This window comes from Oryx dammah, unplaced genomic scaffold (genome assembly GCF_014754425.2).
Source record: "Oryx dammah isolate SB20612 unplaced genomic scaffold, SCBI_Odam_1.1 HiC_scaffold_4, whole genome shotgun sequence".
Taxonomy (NCBI): domain Eukaryota; kingdom Metazoa; phylum Chordata; class Mammalia; order Artiodactyla; family Bovidae; genus Oryx; species Oryx dammah.
Window position 1 is genome coordinate 68840152 of NW_024070188.1, and position 25347 is coordinate 68865498.

Consider the following 25347-nt stretch of genomic DNA (forward strand, 5'->3'; position numbering starts at 1 on the left):
CAGGAATGTAAAATATATTCACATTGTCGTGCAACCCAGCCCCAGAACTTTTTCCGCTTTGTAAAACCGAAACTATATACCCGTTCAACAGCAGCTCTTCATTTCCTCCTACCCCAGCCCCTGGCAGCCGTCATTCTATTCTCTGTTGCCGTGAGTTTGACTATTCTAGAAACCTCTCCTAAGTGGAATCAGACAGTTTTTCTTTTTTGTTGACGGGCTCATTTCACTTATCCTCAGAGTTCCTTTTTGTGGGTTGGGTATGTCAGAATTTCCTTCCTTTTGGAGGCTGAATAGTATTCTGTTTTGTGTAGACTTCATGTTTTGCTTATCTATTCATTTGTAGATGGGCGTTTGGGTTGTTTCCACCCTTGGGCTATTGTGACTAATACTTCTGGTTTCTTAACTTTTGCTGCTGGTGGGTCTCAGCTCTTTGTGGTTCATATGAGGTGGCTTCCTCCCCATTCTAGTGTTGCTTGTCTGTAAATTTGACATCAGTGGCTGAAGTAGCCATCCCTCCAGCTGGCTGGGGCAGCCATAATTCCTCAGGGTACCTGTGCGCCTGGCTGTGGTGTTCTGTACAGCGTCTACCCCTCTGCGGATGGCGGCCTGTCTACACACTTGAACTTAGAGGATAACTGGCCGAGGGGATCTTTGTCTCCTTTTATTCTTTGTGTAGCTACTGGGGAGAAGCAGATTATATGAGACAAAAGGATCATTGTAGTACTGTCTTCCGAGAGACATTTCATCATGATGAAATGAAGAAAAATGATGGTGGGTTAGTTAATATTTCAAGCATCAACATCCGCAGGAATGAAGTCACCACTGTCTGACTCTCAGAAATGCCAGTGGAATGATTTATTTGATCTCTAAGAGAGACCCTTTGTAATTTTAATTATGGAGTTTAACTTCTTGTGTAATAGATTTCACCTATTTTATATGAAGATTAACAATAGATATAGCAATATTAATTTCCTAACAATAGTTTCTCAAAGTGAATACTTTTTCATAAACAGAACTGAAGAGCCGACCTGGACGTGCGTATATGGAATCATTGAAAACACTGACAGATCTGCTAAATGACTCTGAAAGTAAGGCCCAGATGTCTTTGAATGTCTTGAATGATCTTGCGAAGGTGGAGAAGGCCCTCCAAGAAAAAAAGGTAATATATGTTTTAGGTCTAAGTGGTCCAGGTTCATTTCTAACATATGTATTTTGAAATGGTTTTTAAAAATGTATTTGTTTTGATCAAAATTGATCAAACATTGCTTATATTTCTTGTAATTTGAGAGTTAATTACTATAATTTAAGATCTCAGATACAAGATAGTTATTAAATGTTTTTAATAGAATTTGCTAAGTCACTTCTGTTGTGTCCAACTCTTTGTGACTCCATGGGCCATAACCCGCCAGGCTTCTCTGTTCATGGGACTCTCCAGGCAAGAATATTGGAGCCGGTTGCCATTTCCTCCTCCAGGGATCTTCCTGACTCAGAGATCGAGCCTGTGGCTCTATGTCTCCTGCATTGGCAGGTGGGTTCTTTACCACCAGTGCCACCTGGGAAACCCTTTAATAGAATAAAAGCATATTTTCTCCTTCTGTTTGACTAGCTTAAAATTCTCAACTGGATAAAATATCTTTAACGAAATGAAGAATATCGGTTGTGTTCTTTTCCTGTGTTGAATGAAAATGCTTCCCTGGTCACTTAAAGCATGTGCCTGCACTATTTCATCAGATATAACTGATTCTCCATCAAGCCTTGCACACTGGGCCCTCATTGGGCCTGTTGTTCTGCTGGTTTTTAGTGCAGAGAATGTTGGGTTGGCCAAAAAGTTTGTTTAGGTGTTCCATAAGATATTACAGGAAAACCCAAATGAACTTTTCGCCAACCCAATATATTGTCTTGAAACCACACACAACTCATATAGGGAAAGCTATGACTTTTTTGATTATACTTATTGGTTTTCCATGGGACTTCCCTGGTGTTTCAGTGCTAAAGAATCTGCCAGCAATGCAGGAGGTGCAGCAGACGTGGATTTGATCCCCCAGTCTGGAAGATCCTTTGGAGGAGGGAATGGCAGTTCACTCCAGTATTCTTCCCTGGGAAATCCCATGCCCACAAGGATTCAGTCCGTGGGGTCTCAAAGAGTTGGACATGACTGAAGCGACTGGGCACATTCTTTTTTCATGAGTTTTTCACAATTCTTTTTTGATCAAACTCTCTTTAAAAAGTGATTTTGACTGTTTATAACCATTATTATTGAATATATCTTCACAGATAGATTATTGTATGTATTTTTAATCTTGAACTCTGTTTTCCAGGCTCTTGATGAAATCCTGGTGAATCAAAAACCTACCTTACATAAACTTGCAGAAGAAACAAAGGCTTTGGAGAAAAATGTTTCTCCAGATATAGAAAAAACATTTAAGCAAGAATTTGATGATGTTCAAGGAAAGTGGAACAAACTGAAGGTCAAGGTTTCCAAAGATCTGCATTTGCTTGAAGAAATTACCCCCAAACTCAGAACTTTTGAGGTAAATCGAAAGGCCACTAGGAGGTTTAGTTTATTACAGAGTAAAGTAGTAATTGTCAGTAAATATCTATTATTTGAGCAGTTTGCATTCTTTCTGGTCCCATGTTTGTTAATGTACTTAAGATGGGATATAAAATTCCAACCAAAGACATACTTTTAATGATGCTGGAAAACACAGTTATCTCCTTTTGCCTGGCAAAAAGGCTTATTGGTAGCAGTAAACTGGACCTTGCAGATAAGAGAAATTTGCTTAAAATTGTCAAAATAATGTTTCAGAGATGAGCCCACATGAAATAGCTGGTGGTTAGATTGCAGTGGAGACTCGGTTAGAGTGGTAGAAGTTGCCTGGATAGTAGCAGATAGCCTAGTTCTTGAAGCTGATTTGTTAAGATTTCAGACATTTTTAGACCTTTGAAAAACCTGAACTAGGCTACTAACAACCAGTATCAGATTGGGAAAGCAGGTGATTCGAGGTCCATGAAAATTCGGCAAAGTGAAAGCCGACTCTTTGCTACCTCATGAACTATACAGTCCATGGAATTCTCCAGGCCAGAATATTGGAGTCGGTAGCCTTCTCCAGGGGATCTTCCCAACCCAGGGATCGAACCCAGGTCTCCTGCATTGCAGGCGGATTCTTTGCCAGCTGAGTTGCAAGGGAAGCCCAAGAATACTGGAGTGGGTAGCCTATCCACTCACAAGGAGATCTTCCTGACCCAAAAATCAAACAGGGGTCTCCTGCATTGCAGGCAGATTCTTTACCAACTGAAGTATTCAGAAGCAGGATCCTTTGTTCCATCTGAAAATGGTGGCAGATAGAGAGTTCTAGAGGAAAGGATAATGTGAGGCTGTAAGGAGAAACTGGTTAAGGTCCATGTCAGATGGGACAGTCAGGATTTAACGTTTCACCTGCAAGGAGGATGAAGAAGGGAAGTCATGACAGTCGGGTAGAGAAGGATGAACTTCTCTACCTTCTCACCTGGTAGACAAGGTCGGGATGAAGGATGAACTGATTACACTCTCTTTGTAGCCCACTAGTGCCTCCTTGCTTCCTTTGTGGCTCAGCCGGTAAAGAATCTGTCTATAATGCAGGCGACCTGGGTTCGATCTCTGGATTGGGAAGATCCCCTGGAGAAGGGAAAGGCTACCCACTCCAGTATTCTTGCTTGGAGAATTCCATGGACTGTATAGTCCATGGGGTCATGAAGAGTCGGACAGGACCGAGGGATTTTCACTTTCACTTTCAGTGCCTCTTTACCTTGGTCTTTTGTGGTTTATTTTCTCTACTGATGTATCCAAAGTATACTTCTCATATAGTGCCTGGCACACAGTGATATTTTTCAGTGAATGAAATGAGATTAGTAATATGAGATTTAGAAGTGCACACACACACACACACACACATATATATTTAGAGATGTTTTTTATACATAATATATGAGAATTTTTATAAAAGTTGTTTCAAAGAAAGTGGAAATATTGAAATGAAGACAAAACTTATGAAAATGATGTTTTAAAAATTAAAATCAGAGCATGTGGTACAAGCTGGTAAGTGATATAGTCTAGGAAAGGATCCAGGGAGATGAGCAAGAGAGGGGATCACTGAAACATGAGGGAAGCTGTTTGACACAGAAACCAATGGACAGATCCAAAGCATAACAGGAGAATAAGGATGGCAGGGGCTCTGTGTGTGTGGTCGTAGTGGAAAGGGTTAGTTTTCTTGAAGTATAAGCTGCAGTTCTACACTGAGATCTCGTTCGAACAAACCATTAATTTTGAAGAGGAGTGTGTTTTTCTGTAGCTCAGTGTTTTTGGCTTATTTAAATTTGTGAGTGGATCCACTTCCCTTTATGTGTGTATGTGTGTGTGTGTGCGTGCGTGCGTGTGTGCACGCACATGTTAGTAGCTCAGTAGTGTTAGACTCTTTGCGACCTCATTGCAGCCCTCCAGTCTCCTCTGTCCCTGCCATTCTCCAAGCAAGGATACTAGAGTGGGTAGCCCTTCCTTTCTCCAGGAGATCTTCCAGAACCAGGGATTGAACCCAGGTGCCTGCTTTGCAGGCAAATTCTTTTCTGTCTGAGCTTCCAGTCTTCAGTTGTCATTCTTTCCAACATTAAAATCCACAATTACTCTTATTTGTGATTTAAAATTTTTGTTATGTTCCAAATATTGGATTATCCTTTTCTCAACCATGGGTAAATTTCCCCCCAGAAGGACATTTTTTAATGTTCGGAGCATTTTTTGTTATCACAACTATAGGGAAAGGGTGGGTTCTGTTGGCAAGTTAGTGGGTAGAGGCCGCAGTTACAGCTGATGCACCAGACAGCCCACACAGCAGAAGAATTTTCTGGTCCAGATGTCATCAGGGCCAAGGTTGAGCAATGCTGGTTAAAGTATTTCCTATCTTTTCAAAAGATCATTGCTTTATTTTCATAAATTCTGAGATGTAGTTAGGAAAATTTACAAGTGAAGATTAACCCAAGGGTTAGTTCCTTCTGACTTCTTGATGTGTTATTTTAGGGTTAGCTAAATGCATGCCAGTATTTTAATATGGAGTTTAAAGTGAATAAGTATTCCTCCAGAACACAAAAGAGAGTTCTGTCATTGTTACTAATGTAGCAAATCCAGGTCAATTGGAGCATATGCCCACTTTTCTTTTTCTTAAGTTGTTGAGTCCTGTCTGACTCTCTGTGACCCCATGGACTGCAGCCTGCCAGGCTCCTCTATCCATGGAATTCTCCAGGCAAGAATACTGGAGTGAGTAGCCCTTCCTTTCTCCAGGGGATCTTCTCAACATAGGGATCGAACCCAGATTTCCTGCATTGCAAGCAGATTCTTTACTGTCTGAGCCACCAGGGAAGCCCAGTTGGAGCGTACACCAACTTTATTTCCATTAAAAATGTCTCACTTCAAGCACATGTGTCTGGATATTTAGACTTTTTGGTTGTTTTTTATTACATTAACAGATTTTAATGTGAATTACAAATTTTAAATTTACTTTTTGTGTCCTAACTATAAGACTGTTGGTGATGTCTGTATTCCATAGTTATGCAGCTTCTTTATTGAAATATATATTTATTCAATTCTAAAGAACATTTTGCTCCTGTATTTGCTTTGAACTAATTGCTTGTTACTTAACTACCCACAGTTCACTTAAGAAAACTTTAACTTTTTTCCCTAAAGATAATTACAGTGAATATTCATTTGTAGGTTAAAGTTGTTTTTCCTTTTTTACTGACATGGTGTCTTTTTCTAGGCACTCAAGTTCTATTTTGTCTTTAAGGCATGAAGTACTGTAGGTTTTTTGATTCAGTGCCAATTTATGATGATGTTTAGGAACAAAGTGGTTGACTTGTTTATTTTTCAGATGCATTTTAAACTGTGTAAGAAATACATACATACTGCTCATTGAAGACACTGAGTAATAGAGACTGAGAATGAACACTGAGAAGTTCCCTTTCTTTCCCAATGAGCTTCCCTGGTGGCTCAAATGGTAAAGAATCTGCCTGCAATGCAGGAGATCCAGGTTCAGCCCCTGGGTTGGGAAGATCTCCTGCAGAAGGAATTGGCAACCCACTTCAGTACTCTTGTGTGAAGAATTCTGTGGACAGAAAAGTCTGACAGGCTACAGTTTATGGGATTGCAAAGAGTTGGATGTGACTGAGCAAGCAGCTTTCACTTTTCTTCCCCAATACCATTTCCTTTCCTGGGAGTAGCTAATAGTAACAGCGATCCTTGCTGGAGATAAACATACTCAAAGTAAGAAAGAAAAGTTATGAATATGACTAATTCTAATCATTTTCCCCTCTTACTAACAGAACCAAGTGATACTGGGACTCCATGAGGGAGTCCATTGATACTCCCAGTATTACTTGTATCCCAGTATCATGTCTATTTAAATAGACGGTATACAAATGCATGAATATGGATTAGAGTATCAATTTCACTACTCAAAATAATAATGCTTTTTATTGACCCAGCACATTTAAATTTTGAGAGTATTTTCAGAGCTGTGTACTTATAGTTTCCCTCCATCCCTACGATACTTGTAAGGTGATCTTGGTATCTTTTTATGTGCAAATTTTAGTTTTCTGTTATTCATTGGCAAATGGTGTTTTTCTTATATGCCTGCCTTTCCCATATCTAATGGCTGGTTTCTTTTATATAGATAGTGGTGGGGCCAGCATTGTTATTCACAGTGTCATGTTCAAATATATTTGTAAATTCTTCTTTAAATCTATTTTTTGCCAAGTTAATGATCTCAATTCTTGTACTTAAGATGTAGACTGGTGCTTTAAAAAAACTCTCTCAGAAAGTCTTACCACTCTTTCCAGGAAGCAAAATATTTTAAAACATATGAAAAATTTCTCTGTTGATTTTACTGACATGAGTTTCTTATGAATTATGGGGATTAAATATTATAAAATTCTAAGACACTGCTATCACCAGCAGTAATATCTTTGAGCTCAGGGGCTGCAAGTGTATTTCCTATGGTTTCCTTTACCCTGTTCAAGATCACCTGTAGCACGTCATGGGCCTCTCAGGTGGCGCTAGTGGTAAAGAACCCGCCTGCCAATACAGCTGACTTAAGAGATGTGGGTTTGATCCTGAGTCAGGAAGATCCCCTGGAGGAAGGCATGGCAATCCACTCTAGTACTCTTGCCTGGGAAATTCCATGGACAGAGGAGCCTTGTGGCTACAGTCCGTAGAATTGCACAGGGTTGGACACAGCATCTCCAAGTCATGAAACTGTCCTCAAGGCCCACACAAACTCTCATATTTACCAATATTTACCTCCTTCCTCTTTGAACCTTCTCTTTAGCCCCTTCTGTTTGCAGACTGTCATGTAACCTATTGCTCTGATAATCCCATTACCATTTAAATCTGACTCTTGCTTTTGCAGCCTCTTCTCTCTTGGATTCACTGTCCACACTAATAACAGAGCTGTGTTTCTGGAAAGCATCTGGTTGTCTTTGCCACGATAATACAAAGTGCTCTCGCAAACATTTCGTATCTCCTGCTCTCTCCTTGTTCTCGAGCCCTGCCTGCGTCTTCTTCTGTGAGCTCTGTCGAGTGGAGAGATAGTGTGGTGGGTCACAAAGAACACAGCGGACAATTGCCCTTTTCCGAAAAGTCACTTACTTGCTAGGAATTTACAGCCTCCCTTTCTTGTTTCATCCTTAAAGAAGAAGCTGCTTCTACGGGCAGTCTTTGGTCTTATTCACCATCATACTCACAGCTAATTATTCCTTGTTCCACTACATGTTGTTTACACCCTCACAATTTGATCTCAGGCCACCTTTGATTAAGGCTGAGACCTGTACGCCTGTCCTTTGCCAGGGTGTGAGCTCTTTGAGCATAGAAACCTTGTCTGGCATATAGCAGGCAAGTGGATGTGAACGTCTCTGCTTTGCAGGTGCCTGCAGGCATAATACGCGTTCGTACCTCTCTAGTGAGGTTGGATCTGTTATAAAGTCTAAATGCCTGGGTGTCCTTGGCAGGGCACCCATGTAGTCACACCTCTCCCTTCAATTGATGAACAAAGACACACACTGAACACTCCATGTGTTCTTACCCGGAGCGCAGAAGGGAACATGCTGGAGCTCTGAAACAAGCAGAACCAGGTTTAGAAATTACTTTGGAACACATATCAGGGTAAAAACCCGATGGTAAACATTTTCTAAAAGTAATGTGCCATGTAACTGATTTAATTCTTTCTAGGTAACACGTAACTGATAGAATGATCTCATAGGTTTTTTTTTTCTTCTCTGCATTGTGAATGTGTTTTACTTTAATCCAGGAAATATTGGTGCTTTTTGGATCTTAAAGTTAAGAATTCTATTGGTTTCAGATGAATAAATGCAGTAGCAGTGTCACTGCTGGCCTTCTGTACTAAGTGAGGGAACACCGAGAGTGTTTTGAGGTTAATGAATATAAATCAAAGGAAACAGAAACATACTGCCTGAAGTTACTGTTTTAAATTTGGTTTCACAACTCTTCTTGCCTATGTCTTGCGTTAGATATTGGTTATTTAAAAAGCCGTGGACATTCCAACAGATGGGGGAGGAACAAGATACAATGCCAAGAATTTCGCTGTAAATAAAATCTTGGGTGGAAGTTGTGTACCTTGGAATCTTACTGTCGTCCATCCAGAGATACCAGGCTTCAGATTTCCTCCATCCCTGGTTCAGGGGCTGGGGTGTGGGAGATGGACGTGTAGGCTTAATGGAATTGTTTTTATGACCTCACATTCCTTTTCTGTGACCCAGCAGCAGGTGTTGCTCAGCCAAAGTGCTTACAAATCAGTGCTTTTGAGCCATGGTAGTCAGTGCAGCATTTTGACCCCTCCAAACTGAAGTATTTGGTACTTTGGTTTTCATAACTTCCACATTAGTCATTTTATATTTCATTGAGAATTTATGAGTATAAATAGGAATGAGAAATGGTTACCTTCGATTAGTATAGTGTGTTTCTGCCTGTGAAATAATAACATTCATTTTAGAAATTTACTCAGATTTAAACAATTTTTTTTGTTATGCTTTAAAAGAACTGAAGCCCCTCCAATGAAGATAGAACATTAGAAATTGCCCCATTTAAGTGTCTCTCTTCATTTCTATTTATCTATTCCTATATTCATTCTGCAAGTGGATGGAGATGGTAAAAAAAAAATTAAATACACATTAGTGTACATTAGAAACTCATCAAGGCATCAGCTGAGTGATTGTTAAATGGACAGAGAAACACTCTTCATGTGAGCTTTTTCACTTTCTTTGTAACCTCTTATCTGTACAGTTCACTTAAAGATGAGCAGATTTCAGTATTTTTTAAAAGCACAGGAAACATCTGCTACAAGTGGACTAAGACAATTATTTTTCTTCTAGGGAAAGAGGAGATATTGGAAGGCTTCTCCATCTTTCACATTTACTTGCACACAAGTCGCTGCTGTAGTGATCTTAGTGACCTAATAACCTTTCCCACACGGTACAGCCACAGGGTAGGGAGGCCTTGTGAAGCTCTGTTATCAGGCCCCTTTCTTTTGGGCCTTTTCTCATGTACTTAGGTTCCTTCTGCTGAGCTGAATTCAGCCAGGTCTGGTGAGAAAGATCATAAGCAGTAGCCCTTTCCCACAGTCACTTTGAGCAGTCATAGGATGGAACTAGCATTGATGTTGACAGCAGTTGAGCACTTTACACTGATGCTTATGCAAATATGTCCTCATCCTTGCTGCTGGTTCTGCAAAGTGTCTGTTGGGAACAGACACCAGAACCCAAAGTGGTATGTCTTTTGTGGGCTTAACCTTGGTAATAAGGCACTTGATTTTGTAGGTGTGAGTAATAATAGCTACCATTTACTGCAAACCTACTCTGTACCAGAGCCAATCTAAACCATCTCTGTTTTTCAGAATAGTCAGGCAAAGTAGTTGTTATTATTCCTGTTTTATAGGTAAGCTATGGAAGCTCCCAGAAGAGAAGCTGAGAAGTTTCTCAAGGTCTCGTGGCTGGTTAGGTGCTGAGCTAGGTATTCAGACCTTGGTCTTTCTTGTCAAAGGTCACGCTGCCTGTCTTAGAACTGAGTGTGGTCAGGATTACCTGCAGGACTTTGAGTAGTGAAAACGGCTTTTCAGATTCCTCTCTGTTCCCTTTGTTACCATTGGGATGATCCATTGGTCTCCATGGGTTGTCGGTGTCTGTTGCTTCCCTCTTCCTTTTTTCTCATGTTTAACTGTACAAGGGGGCTTCCCAGGTGGCTCAGTGGTAAAGAATCTGCATGCCAGTGCAGGAGCCACAGGAGATGCTGGTTTGTCCCTGGATCAGGAAGATCTGCTGGAGAAGGGCATGGTAACCCACTCCAGTGTTCTTGGTTGGAGAATAATACCACGGACAGAGGAGCTTGGCAGACTAAAGTCCATGGGATTTCAGAGAGTCCATCACGACTGAGTGAGCATGCACGCATGTAACTGTAAGAGGAGGAACGGGGGTGTGTGTGTGAATTGTGTGTGCTCACAAGGGTCTGTGTGTGTCTGAAGGAGGGAGAGAGGGAGGAGGTTGATGGCACAGAATTTCCTTTTCTGTACCAATGGCAGGGATCACTCAGGCTGCTCACTTCAGTCAAGGCTGATTGTGGTTATAACCTCTATATAAATTTCAAAAATTCTTGGCCTGGGAGACTGTCAATTTTCCTTACTCCAAACTTGATTTAATGAATTGCCCAGTTACACAGCTGTAATGCTGCCTTGAATTCTTAAAAAGTTCAGACTAGAGATTAACAGTGCAAGAAGTGGTAACAAGTTAAGTGAACAGTTTAAAAAGGCCCTCATGAACTCTATAGATGTATTTATACTTTCCTTTTGCACTTCATATCTTTTGCACACCCCACCCTACCCTACCCTGACTATATCTTCCTAAGCAGTCTTCTTGGATGAGACCCGTGAATGCTGAAGCCAGCTCCAAAGAAGAGAGATGTCACCGATTGAAAATATTATCAGAGTAGCATTGATGTATGAGAAGAGTGACAGAAACAGGCTAAAGAGCAGAGGGAAAGGAAGCTTGGTGAAAGAGCTCAGTGTGACTGAAAGGGCTTTCAAAGCTGTGCTTGGAACAAGGAGAATGAGAAATGCTTGCTCCGGGTGGTATAATATGAATAGAGGAGACAGAAAGGCTCGGCCACATAAGCCCTCTTTGCTTCCCATCTTCATCAGAGAATGACCTTGCGAGATGGAAAGTGGAGAATGGTCATTACTGAGAGTGCATTAGAGCCTGAATTATGAGTTAGATGGAAAAACCACGCGATCCTTCTGATGCCTAAATCTACATCCCCAGTAATGTGGTGTTTTACCCATGATCTCAAGGTGGCATTATGCGACTTGTGAGGAAATTACCAGGACAGTGGAGATGGGTGAATGTCTTAAATAAGGGGGAGATGAGTGAATGTCTTAAATAAGGGGGTACATTCTTTTCTAGAAGCTCAGGGACTGCACTAAGCTTGATGTCAATTCCTGGCAAAGCTGTAGATAAATGATTGACCAGAAACCTTACCTGTGTTTAGGAAAGAGTGTGGTGGTCCCCAGGAATCAGCATGGACACCACTCAGAAGCCTTGTCCAGACCTCATTTCTTTAAGTACTGCTTTCTTTTATTTATTTTTTGGAGGAGGATACTAGATTATTAGATATACAGATTCACGGTCTCACATTTCATGTGTGCTCATTTAGCTTAAACAGTGCTCACAGACTATCATTATGGGTAAGGCTTGATTTCTGTAAAGTATTTGGGAACATCCCTTAAAACCTAAGTGAAATGCTACTTAGATGCTATCCTATGTTTTGAAAACTAAGTTGAGAAGTTTGTTGGCTAATGAACGAGGTGATGTCCTCATGGGGGGATGCTCAGGAAGGCACTGTAATTGGCCTTATTTTTCACCTGGGAAAGAACCCCCAAACCCAACCAAACAACAACAACAACAGAAAAAACCCCAAGCCAACAGAAGAACAATGCCTCACTGTCAGATTGCAGATAAGAGAAAGCTGGGAAGAGCAGCTGATAAGAAAGTGGAGAGACTAAAAATTCAAATCATTCTGTTGGCTTTTTATTATTTTATTACTAAGTAGTATTGTTAAATATTGCTGATATTTGTAAATTTCAAGTTCTGAATTTATTACACAAATTAATTAAACAATATAGGGTAGGGAAAATATCCTTTTGAGGTCATTATGGAAATTTTGGAGTTTTAGCTAACTGTAATATTATGAATAATATATATCTATAAAAATTTTTGAAAAGGAAACAAACTGCAACTCTACAATAAGAGAAATAAAACAAAGAAATGTCAGAAAATTCAGACATTTTCTGAATGTACTATCTATATCTGAAATACCACTTAGGTTCCCTCTTTGTCATTCATTCCAGTATTTTAAGGATAAGAGTAATTGGTTCTTGGTGGCATATTTTAAATACGTTAAAAAGTCGATGTAATTACCGGAGCATGTTGATTGGGGTGTTGAGAACAGTATCTGAGTATCATGTTCCAGAGACATTACGGCATGAATTGTGAGTTTATAACCACTAAAAGACTAAGGGAAGACGTAGTGGCTGCTTTCCAGTCTGAAGGTTATTTTTGAATAAGATAATTTATCTCCATTCCTAGGGAGGAACAAGAAACAAATAATTGAGGAAGGTACAAGGAAAGGAACAAGTCATGCTGACCAATGATGAATGGGCACCTGGAAGGAAATGACCGTCACTTTAATGTAGTTTTGGAGCTGAAGTTGGACCTAGTTATTTGCATTCCTTAAGGTCCAGTTCCAATGTTACTACCTCTCTGAAGTCTCATTCTTTCTGCATAATGTTTGCTTTCTCATTTCCCCAGCACCATATACAGGAACTGGATAACAGTGGGTGCTTAGTAAGTGCTGGATGAAGGAATGGAGCGGGGTAGTGGACCATATTGGGTTCTTAGATAACAAAGCATCCAATAACAGAACTAAGAACAGTCTACTGTATTCCCTCCATTGTGCTGTTTTTCAAATCCTGCTTTGAGTAGCTAACTTAAGGAGAAAATAGTTCTAACTTATATAAGAATGAAAGATTTTTAAAGCTGATTATACCTAGAAAAGCATTTCTCCCTTTAATTTGAATTTTTAAACATAGATATAGCTCATATTAAGCAAGATAGCTTTGTTCACCAGAGAACATTTTGAAATTTTTAGAATGATCACCAAGATATCATCTCATGAGGATTTTAGGCGACAATGAAGGAAATAATTATTTTCAATGTTGGAAGTTTTTTTTTTTTTTAAAAGAAATAAAATAAATGAAAATGATGCTATCAAAGTTTTGAAAAGTTGCCTTTTCTCCTGTAGCAATAGATCTTGAGATGTAGTAGGTTGAATGTCACTGAGTAATATCCCCCTTTGTTATTGTGTTCGATCTAGGCTGATTCGAAAGTCATTGAGAAGTGGATGGATGGTGTGAAAGACTTCTTAATGAAAGAGCAGGCTGTCCAAGGAGATGCCGAAGGGCTACAAAGACAGCTTGACCAGTGCTCTGTGAGTTCTGCTGATCTGGGGAATCTGCTATAATAAATAAAATTTTCTTCTTCCTCTTTATTATTTTCTGCTTTTATTAAAATTGTAAGAATATGGCATGACAATAAACCTAGATAAAATATGTTTCAATATAAACCGTTTTTTGACTTTATAGCTAGTCAAAGAATGACATAATTCACATTTCTATTTTTGGCTGTGATTATAAAGTTTAAAAAAAATTATTTATTTTATATTGGAACATAGTTCCAGATGTACAGCAAAGTGATTCAGTTATACATGTATCTATTTTTTTTTTTCAGATTCTTTTCACACGTAGGTTATTACAGAATAAATTTTGGATGGAGAACACAAGAGCAATTTTAGTTCATTAGTAGTTGCTGTTTTACGTTGCAGTGACAGTCTTAGTGTCATAATTACCAATTGTATATCACTCTTACTGTACTTATGGTGAGACTTTAAGAAAAACACTTTTTACAAATGAAGTTTGCCAGTAATACTTCATGCATTTTATATTTGGTGGAATCATTAGGCTTCTGTAAACTAATTAAAAGTACTCTTCCCTGCTGAAAGTCAAGTATTTACAGTCTAATTTGGCAGATGGCTATTTGAATCACCCAGGTGAAATGAATTTCTTAACATACAATATTTCTTAAGTTGTTAAACGTCTTTACTCCCAAGCAGTCTGTTCTTAAAATATTTGCAGGGATAGAGGCAGACAGACTATAATAATGGCATCCACTTATGTTGGAATGGTCTCAACAAGGGCTTATTTTATGTGTTCAGGCATTTGTTAATGAAATAGAAACAATCGAATCATCTCTGAAAGACATGAAAGAAATAGAGGCTAACCTCCGAAGCTGTCCAGCTGCTGGAATCAAAGCCTGGATGCAAACAAAGCTTGTTGACTGCCAATCACAACTGGAGAAATTTAGCAAGGAGGTAAGTTTTTCAGCTTAACCTGCATGTGAATTTCAAGAGGTAGATAATGACTTCTCTTAACTGAATAATTTTATATCCCATCCAGATTGAAAACCAGTGGTCTAGAATAACTATAGCATGGGTGGCAGGTTGGGGCAAGAATTGGATAACTTTTTAAATGAAGGGTGGGTACTGTTGTCCACTGCCCCTGGATGGGAATGAGCTTGATGTGTGCAATAAAGAACAAGAAAGTCATTGTAGCTGGAATAGAATGGAGGGGAAGAGTTAGCAGGTTGGAGGGAAGGATTTGGGGTCAGGAGGTAGGTAGAGATGGGTTGTGTATTGCTTTTGAGGCATAGGTTTTGAATTTTATTCCAAGTATGATTTCACTTAGAAAGCAGAGGGTTTTGAGCAATGAATTGACATATGATAGATCCGTTAAGATCACTCTGGCTTCCATGTGGATAATTTGCTCTGGGAAAGCAAGAATAAAAGTGGGGAGAATACTTAAAAGGTTATTGCAGTCTTGGAGAAAGAAGATGACCCCATGGACTAGGGAGATAGTGGTGGAGGTCATGGGGAATGTTTGGTTTAGACTAAATTTTGAAAGTGGAGATGGGAGTCTAGTAATAGATTAATGTGATATGAGAAAAAGTGAATAGTTAGCAACTGTTCCTGGATTTTTGCGAAGCTTCCAGTTTGTGTAAATTGTGGTGACATTTACTGAAATTGTGAAAAACTCAAGGAGAAGCTTTAGTGGGAATAGGTCGAGGGATGCTGCCCATACTGGGACTAAATTCAAAATCACAGTACGTGCAAATGGGGTTTCTAGCACTAATCACCAGCCAAGGATGCTAAGGAGGAAAGGTTTGCCCAGGGGAAATGCCAGAGGAGTAAGACCCCAAAAGCTGGGTGGAGAAAACTTTTCACAGATCAATGCTGAGCTGAGCCCAGTCAAAACTGGAAAGCACATTAGATGGAAGCTTTTGATGACCTTGAGAAAAGTGGTTCCAATGGAGTGGTGAGAAAGAAAGTCACACTGCAGAATGTTGAGGAGAGGAAAGGAGATGAGGTCCTGGGGCAAGGGTAACCAGCTTTGAGAATCTCTCTATTCAGGGGAACAGAGAAATGAGATTTATACTAGAAGGGACATGGGGATCCAAAGAATTGTTTTTGTAATTATTTTTTTTCATAGATATTATTGAAAGTTTGCATGCCAACAAAGATTTCACTTAGAAAGAGATGATACAGAAGACAAGAGAAGATAAGGACTGAAACAAAGTCTGTGGTTAGGCAAGAGTGGATGAGGTCCACCCTTCAAGTGAAAGAGCTCCTGTTAGGAGGTCCCTCTGTGGTAATGGATGGGGCAGCAACTGTGGGTACTGTAGGAATACGGTGTAGTAGTTTTCTTTTGATTGTTCGATTTTGTTAGTGAAATAATAGTGAAGTTGCATAGAGCTGAAGTGAGTGAGAAGGGATAAAAGAATGAGAAGAGAAAATGTGAAATGCAGGAACACTCTACAGACAGTCACATAGCTAGTGTATATCCCTCAGTACAGTGTTTTTTCATTTAATGTTTATATAAAAAAACTTTATATTTACATCCCTGAGTATTTTGTTTCCCCACAATTTCCTTATTTTGAACACGATGAATTTTAAAGAAAAGTTAAAATTATGGTTGAGGTAACAACCATAAACCATTCCTAAATTTGCCAGTTGTGAGTGTTTTACCACATTTGCCTTTTCTCTTTCTCCTTCACCTCTTTACATATATATATACACACTACCCACACATATGCCTTTTTTTTTTTTTTTTGGCTACATGTAGTTTTGACAGGAAGTTGAAAGTATTTTCACTCTTAAATACTTCCGCATGCTTCTTCCATGAATGAGGACAGTCTTCTACAAAAGTGCAATATCATTGTCACACTTAAGAAAATGCTTTCATAATAATCATCTTATATTCTAGTCAAATTCAGACTCCTCTAAATGTATTATAATTTGGTGATATGTGCTTAAAAGGAGCTGGGGTATTTTAGGAAAGTAAATAAGGAAAATGGTTTGGAAGTGATGATGAGGTGCAAGGAAGATGAGATAGATGGATAGATTGATAGAGCCTTGATTGCTAGATACATGTAGGTATTTAGATCTATTAATCTACTGATAGATAGATATGTATCTATCTATGTATATATGAGGGCAGAAGGAGAAGAGGGCATCAGAGGATGAGATGGCTGGATGGCATCACCGATGCAATGGACATGAACTTGGGCAAACTTTGGGAGATGGTGAGGGACAGAGGCCTGGCATGCTGCAGTCCACGGGGTCTCAAAAGAGTCAGACACGACTGTGCGGCTTAATAACAACAACAACATCTGTCTACGTATATACATACATACACAAATGACAACATGGAATTAATTGTGAATTGCTATTGACTCAAAGTATGGGGATAAATGTACAGGAAAAATTTTTAACTGTCTCCAGCAAGGAGGCAACCATGTGCTGTGTGAGTAATTATGTAAAGTTCCAAACTATTATATTTCATTGAGTAGTAAAAAGGTTGAAGAAATTTTGGACAAACATCATGTTGCAAAATTTTTATTTTTCTAAGGAAGGACAGACATATAAAATCAACAAATAAAAACAGTCTGTTATATTCCCAATCTCATGAAAGGAAAAAGCATCTTAATGCCAAAATATAAGAAGTATATAATCTCAGAATAATTAATGATAACTTTGAGCTTTTCTTTTTTTGAGAAGTTTGCTGCAGTGTCTTTATCTTTCTTACTTCTCTGAGGTTCCATGAAAATTGTATATAACTGACTAGTGTTTGGAAACTACTTGTGAAAAGAGTCTGGGGAATGTGGGTCCCCGAAATCTGTGTTTCCTTTTTTTAAAGCTCACCAGGTTGAAGTGTTGCTCAGCAGGGCTGTGTGGGTTGCTGGCAGTAGGCTTTCTGAGTTCCATTGTTGGGCAGTGAAATCCAAGCCCCTGTTTAGTGCCCGTCTATTTTTATGACCATGACCCTGTTTGGACAGTGGAACAGGAAAGCCAGTAAGTATTCCCCCTTATTCTTGTGAGAGCCATCTTATTCCTGTACTGCCCTTTCGTCACCATCAGTTTCACAGCCAACCAAGCCCTGGCAAGGTGACCAGTACGTGAGATTTCATTTGAGCGGGAGGTTGAATAGTAAAGTGAGTCCTGGATGGTCTACATGGTCTGATATCTTCTTTCACAGAAGAAGTCAGTGTGGTTAGAGGGAGGATCTCTCTGAAGGGTGTTTTCAGGCTCCCTGAAATAGTTGACCAAGTTATTGAACCAGATTCAGACAAATACCTATCTTCTAATGTAACTTTTTTGTAGCTGCGTGGAGTATACCAGTAGAGCAGGTTACCAAAACCAAAGTTTTGTAAAGCAGTGTTTTATAAATATCTTTAGCAGTAGTCTCCTCTTCTCTATCTTTTGAATTATGTTTTGATTTATTTAGTTGTGGCTGTGTCGGATCTTCGTGGCTGCGGGTTTTCTCCAGTTGTGGAGAGCAGGGACGTCTCTGTAGTTGCAGTGTGTGGGCTTGCCACTGCAGTGGCCTCTCTTGTGGCAGAGCGTGGGCTCTAGGGATGTGGACTTTGTGTTTATAGCACGTGCATGTTAGCCGTCAGTGGTTGTGGCACACCGGCTTAGTTGCCCTGCGGCATGTGGAATTTTCCCAGACCTGTGACCCCTGCATTAGCAGGCACATTCTTAACCACTGGACCACCAGCGAAGTCCCTCTTCTCTGTTTTCTAAAAATGCTGTTTTAATGGGGAATCCTGTTAAGGAGAAAATGGACATTTTGGCTGCTTCAGTTAATAGATTTCCTTGAGATATATGCTTTTATTGATTTAAGTTAGAGTCCTTCGGTTGCATTTTCAAAATTATACTAGATATTTCCATATTAATGTCTAAAATGTGATAGTGAATCCCAGTGATAATTGTTGTTTTCATTATTGCTTATATTCCACAGCATCAGGACCAAATATATTAAGGGCTTCATCTGACTTTTAAATCTTGAGATTTTTGGTGGAAAGTTATTGCTCTTTTAGATATTAAAAACTAGAAGTTGACATTTAATGTATTAATATTTGTTTGAGCGAATGACTTTTCCTTTGTAGATTGCTATTAAAAAAAATAGGTTGTCTGAAAGTCAGGAAAAAGTGGTGAACCTGAAAAAAGACCTGGCAGAGATGCAGGAATGGATGACGCAGGCAGAAGAGGACTACCTGGAGAGGGACTTTGAATACAAGTCACCAGAAGAACTCGAGAATGCCGTGGAAGAAATGAAGGTGAGCCTGGAACAGTGAGGGTCAAGGGGCTTTATATCTCATCTCCTCTGCTTAAAACCAGTCCGTCACTCATCTACCTAGCCTTAGAGGGTAATATGTACATAAAATCTCTCACAGGGAAATTTCCATTTAAAACAAATAGAAGGGCAACTACCATTAATGATTTGGGTAGGGATAGGAAGCTGAGCGGAGAAGGTGATGGCACCCCACTCCAGTACTCTTGCCTGGAGAATCCCATGGATGGAGGAGCCTGATAGGCTGCAGTCCATGGGGTCGCTAAGAGTCGGACATGACTGAGCAACTTCACTTTCACTTTTCACTTTCATGCATTGGAGAAGGAAATGGCAACCCACTCCAGTGTTCTTGCCTGGAGAACCCCAGGGACGCGGAAGCCTGGTGGGCTGCCGTCTATGAGGTTGCACAGAGACGGACACAACTAAAATAACTTAGCAGCAGCAGGAAGCTGAGACTCCATGTGTTGAATTTCGGCCATGAGTTGTGTCCATGAGGGCTCCTGACAGAGTCTTCTGTGTTAGAATCTTGAGGAGCTGCAGAGAATGACTCATTTACTGGCCTCAGTTTTATATTCACAATGTTGTGCAAGCATCACCACTGTTTATTTCCAAATATTTTCAGGAAGAATTATTTTTCATAATGAACAAGCGAGACTTACCCATTTCAGTTGGGAACTATCTTTATTTCACCAGCCATATTCTTCCAGCTAATACATAGGGCACACGTGAATACCAGACTACTGGGGCAGGTAAGAGTAGCCATAGGAATATTGTCAAGGGATTCAATGTCGGTTGGGTCCGCAGGATGTATTTCTTGTAAACTTACATTCCTGTGGCAATAGCCTTGCCCAGTCTCTTTTTTATATATACGAAAAGAGCTGGATATCATTCCTACATTTGTAACACTGTTTTTACTGTCCTTCAGTGTTGAAGCCAAAGGACAGAGTGTCTTGAAAGCTACTTTAAAAAAAAATGAGTTGCAGCTTGCCTATAAGTATAACAAAAGCAAAAAGTCTCTGTGCAGATAGTTTTTTAAAGGATTATATTTTACCAGTGCAAGGGAAAGGCTTCCCACTCCAGTATTCTGGCCTGGAGAATTCCATGGACTGTATAATCCATGGGGTAGCAAAGAGTCAGACACGACTGAGCAGCTTTCGCTTCAGTTCACATAATTGCTTTACAATGTTGTATTAATTTCTACTGTTGTAGTTAGCACTCTTATTTCACAAAGTACTCTCTGTTCTAGAATCATCTGGATGTTTTAGTTTTGGTTTGGTTATTTTTTGAAGAAGAAATTGGTTACTCAGACAGGGAGCTGATTTTTAAGTTCATTCTGTGTTGGAACAGAGGGCGAAAGAGGACGTGCTGCAGAAGGAGGTGCGAGTGAAGATTCTCAAGGACAGCATCAAGTTATTAGCTGCAAAAGTGCCCTCTGGTGGTCAGGAGCTGACGTCTGAGCTGAATGTCGTGCTGGAGAATTACCAACATCTTTGTAACAGAATTCGAGGAAAGTGCCACACCCTGGAGGTACGGGATCTTTTCTCAGATGCCTTTCTGAGATTCAAACTCTGTACTGTATTGGCTATTTCCATATCATGGGGGGGGAAAAAAAAAACACCTCCATTTTTTTTTTCAAATTCTGTATCATAAAAGTAGTTCTTTAATGATTGAAATAATGATTGGTGATAATAATTGTTACAATATATTATTAGATTATAATTTAGGTAATAGGTTGATAAAAATGAAACAGAGAGAAAAGAAAATTGGATATAAGGATCTGACTGCAGTTGGTGGAAGGTTCTTGGAAAAGTTTCTTCTTAGCTTTAGACATTGACTAAATGTGAAAGCAAGGTTTTCATAATACCGATGATCTGTAGGGTCTGTTCCCGTTCTGAAATTCTAAAACAATGTACAATGAGTACTTCCTCTTTTTTTGCCTAATAGTACACAGAGATGAACTGAGGTTTCGTTTTTACAGTGGTGTCTAAATTTATAAATGAAGAATCAACCATTAGCCTAGTTCTTAGGAGAAGTACTTTAAACTTGAAAGAAATGTGGCTTATATGTGGCTGACCATCATAATAGTTATTTAAACTTCTTGACATCCTGCATTTAAGGTTATTTCTATAAGCCCAAAATTTCAGAGGTTAATTTTTAAAATATTTTTTGGAGTATCTGCTTAATATGTATAATTGTTAAAAATGTGTACATGTGTCATTTTAAAATTCCAGAATGATAGTGTAATACTTACATTTTATTAAAAGAAATTATAGATAGGTGGTGATGACCTTGGCTTTCCAGACAGTACAGTGGTAAAGAATCTGCCTGCCAGTTTAGGAGATGCTGGTTCAATCCCTGGATTGGGAAGATCCCCTGGAGTAGGAAAAAGCAATCCACTCCACTTTACTTGCCTAGAAAATTCCATGGACAGAGGAGCCTAGCAGGCTACAGTCCATGGAGTCTCAAAGAGTCGGATGTGACTGAGTAACTGAACACTAAAATTATAGGTTTTACTTAGAATGAAGGAAACACTAACTTGAATGTGCTTGTATTTTGCTGGACCATTTCCTGTACCCTGGTCATTGGGTTTAAGATGTAGTTGAGTCTGTGAAGTTTTTTTTTAATATTAAGTGTTTGCTTATTTGTTTTCATATGTGTGACTTTTGTTACATCTCATAAAAGACGTAAGAAGCTCTTCAATTTATAGCAATTTTAATTTAAATTCAGTTCAACCTAAAAAAATGATTATATTGTGATAAATCCTAAAATGTCACTGATAATTGTAATCTATAAAGCAAATTCACTCACTAGTCACTCTTTCTGAATCTCTTTTGTGCTAAGATCTGTGTTGTGTGCTTTGTTGCTCAGTCGGGTCCGGCTCTTTGCGACCCCATGGACGATAGCCCGCCAGTCTCCTCTGTCCATGGAATTCTCCAGGCAAGAATACTGGAATGGGTTGCCATGCCCTCCTTCAGAGGATCTTCTGAACACAGGGACTGAACCCAGGTCTCCCGCATTGCAGGCGGATTCTTTACTGTCTGAGCTACCAGGGAAGACCTGTGCTAAGATAAATTGTGTGTAATTTGGATTACACAGGCACTGCTGGTAATCAAGTCACATTAAGGAAGGTGCAAGTCAAATGCTACCTCATTCTTTAATATTAAGATATTGTCTAACATCTGAGGTTACTCATCTGAGAATTTAAAATTCTGTGAACATGTATGTAACATTATGTATGGCTAATCTGAAGTCCCACTGGATGATCCTGGAATTGAATTCTACTACAGTCTTGTCTTTTCTGTCCTAACCATCCATGATGTTGCTTTTATTTCTTTATTTTCCTGTTTATTTATAGCCAAAATAGCTACTCACCATATGTTTAAATAATAGAGTCCCAGGGTATCCCAAGCTAATGAAAGACCACCCTAAATTCTGTGTCATTTCTTTATGGTGTCTTTATCACCCAGAGGTGACAGTTTGAGGATGAAGAATGAAAATATTTCAAGGTTTTAGTATTGCTTTGAGAAATACTTTTAGAATTATTTTGGAATTAATTTGAGAGAATTAGTTTAAGAGAATATAGGGAAAATGTAAGGAAACAATATAGATAGAAGAGATGACATCTTGGTATCTTTGAATGGAAAGTGGCAAGAAGAGATTTGAATGCAAGCACTCAGAATTATGGACCTTGGGTAGAAACAGCCCAAATTTATAAATTAGAGTAAGGATGCCTTTCCTCTGAAGAGTCCAACTTTATTACCTTGATTATTTATATATTCCTTTAAAGTGTTTTAAATTATGAAGTATTACAAACTTCTTGAAGAGTACAGATGATATTACTAACACCCATAAATATATCCCTCAGATATAGCTAATGTTAACATTTCCCCATATTTTTCCAGATCTTGTTTTTAAAATAGAATACATTGGCATTACAGAACCTATTCCCTTCTTTCCCATCCCATCCCATCTCTTGATCCCTCTCTTGAAGTACCTGCTATCCAGAAGATGGTATTTAATCTTCCCAAACATGTTTTTATGTTTTTAGTGTATATTCTCATGTTTCAGTTATTCATAGCTGCATAACAAAGCTCTCCCAAATGTAATAGCTTGCAAAAGCACCCGTTTATTAATTTTTATGGTTTTGTGGGATGATTTGGCTCAACTGGGTGGCTCTTCTGCTCCATGTAGTTTATGGATATTCCACTCAGGTCACTGCTGCGTTTAAATGGGAGTTCAACTGAAACTTTCCTGATGGCCTCTCCTTCTCCAGGTCTCTCTCCACCAGTTTTATTACTTTTCTACAACAGATTTCTTTCTTTCTTTTTAAATATTTATTTATTTGGCTGTGGCAGGTCTTAGTTACCGCATGCAGGGTCTTTAGCTATGGCATGAGAACTCTTAATTGCTGCATGTGGGATCTAGTTGCCTGACCAGGGATCGAACCCAGGACCCTTGCATTGGGAGTGCAGAGTCTTAGCCACTGAACCACCAGATAAGTCCCTCAGCTGAGTAGATCTCTCAGCCTGCTTCCTGCCTGTAGAAATTTTGGGGAGAAGAAACCTCTTTTCCCTTCCAGTCTTAGACAGGAGTTGGCAGATTATAGCCTAAAGGTCAAATCTGCTTTGTGGCTGTTTTTGTATGGCCCAGGAGCTAAAAATTGTTTGTATATTTTAAAAGTGTTGTTAAAAACAAAACAACACACACACAGAGAATAAACAAAGAAGAATCTGTGACTGAGACCAAATGTGGTCTGTAAAACCTAAAATATTTACTATCTGGCCTTTTATAGGAAAATTGGCTGACCCCTGACATGGTAAGTATGTCTCATATAGAGTCCATGCTAAAATTTGTCCTCTCTCAGTGGGTCTAAAAGAGGACCAATGCAGGAGATTCCATGCTGTGCTCTGTCTCCTAAATTTGTCAGTCAGATAGGCTCTTCCAAGAGGCATGTTCCTCCCATAATATTACTCTTAGGAACTGGAGGATAAATTCATGCTCTAACACCCAACTCCCCATAGGAATAGGGAGTAAGTTGATCCCGACTAATAGAATTGCTGTTATTGTTTAGTAAAGTAAGTTGTGTCCAACTCTTGTGACCCCATGGACTATAGCTCACCTGGCTCCCCTGCCATTGGATTTCACAGGCAAAAATACTGGAGTGTGTTGCCATTTCCTTCTCTAGGGGATCTTCCTGACCCAGGGATTAAACCCATATCTCTTGGGTCCCATGCATTGGCAGGTGGATTCTTTACCACCACTGAGCCACGTGGGAAGCAGCTAATACAGTAAGCATAGTTAAACTCCAATTTGGATAAATATGGTTCTCTTCATATACAGACACATTCATATGAATTTAGAAAAAAGTTGGAAAAAGTCTATATAGGAGTAGGGTGGTCCCCAGGGAATTCCAATTTCCTATATAGTTGTTAAAAAGAGTTACAAGTCTGAGGTTTTTTTTTTCTCACTTTCTATTTAAAAAAGAATCATAATAGTGTTTCCCTCCTGGCATCTTCTACTAATTACATAATTTTATTTTTGGCATTTAAACAGACCCTTGGAATTTATCTTAGGGTAAAAAGGTGAGGCAGCTTATTGCTCTTTGCCTCCCACCTTCCTCTATTTGGGCTCCCCCTTGTGGCTCAGATGGTAAAGAATCTGCCAGCAATGCAGGAGATTTGGGTTCGATCCCTGGGTCTGGAAGATTCCCTGGAGAAGGAAAGGGCTACCCTCTCCACTATTCTTGCCTGGAGAATTCCATGGACAGAAGAGCCTGGCACGCTAATTGATGCAGTCACAGAGTCGGACATGACTGAGGGACTGACTTACTTTCCCTCCAACTGGTCTAATACAATTAATTGAGGAATTGATTTTATTCCACTTATTTGAAATTCCAGCTTCATCAGTTTCTCAATGCCCATTTATACTCATGTCTAAATGAAGTTATTCTTGATTGGAGAGAATGTGCAGTCGTAGACATGCACTGTATCTCTAAATGGCTTCGTGTCTTGTCTAACTTTTCCCCATCTATTTTAGGAGGTATGGTCTTGTTGGATTGAACTGCTTCACTATTTGGATCTTGAGACCACCTGGCTAAACACTTTGGAAGAGCGCGTGAAGAGCACAGAAGCCCTGCCTGAGAAGACAGAAGCTGTCAGCGAAGCCCTGGAGGTAGGAGCTTGTGTTCTGAGTGGAGCTTTTTGTTTCAGTGAGGCTGAAAGAGAATTCAAATGAGGATCATAAAGCCTTATGCCGGCAAAGGCTTTTGCTTCCTCCGTGGTTTTCGGTGTAACTTGTGTTTTCTTGCATTGCCTGAAATATTCATACCATCATATATTTAGATTATTGGTCACCCACTAACTCAGCTTCATGAGATAGTTAGTTGTTTTCTGATTAGTATATTATAGACACCATAAAGCATTCTAGTAATTCTCCAGATTGTTTTTACCAGTCCCTGGATAAAACTCTGCCTTATATTATTAGGACAGTTGCTCTCTTGTTTCTTCATAAAGTTATTTTT

At 39.4% G+C, this 25347-nt stretch overlaps 1 protein-coding gene across 12 annotated transcripts in view; it reads left to right on the forward strand.

The window, feature by feature from the left end:
* UTRN (utrophin) overlaps nucleotides 1–25347 on the forward strand; it is a 547129-nt gene that overhangs the window by 168698 nt on the left and 353084 nt on the right. For all 12 annotated transcript variants that reach the window (XM_040238622.1, XM_040238626.1, XM_040238624.1 and 9 more), the window contains 7 exons: nucleotides 1014–1159; nucleotides 2319–2531; nucleotides 13457–13570; nucleotides 14354–14509; nucleotides 18643–18813; nucleotides 20175–20354; nucleotides 24864–24998. In XM_040238622.1, coding sequence (XP_040094556.1) covers nucleotides 1014–1159; nucleotides 2319–2531; nucleotides 13457–13570; nucleotides 14354–14509; nucleotides 18643–18813; nucleotides 20175–20354; nucleotides 24864–24998 — 1115 coding nt within the window. The remainder of the gene's footprint in view (nucleotides 1–1013; nucleotides 1160–2318; nucleotides 2532–13456; nucleotides 13571–14353; nucleotides 14510–18642; nucleotides 18814–20174; nucleotides 20355–24863; nucleotides 24999–25347) is intronic.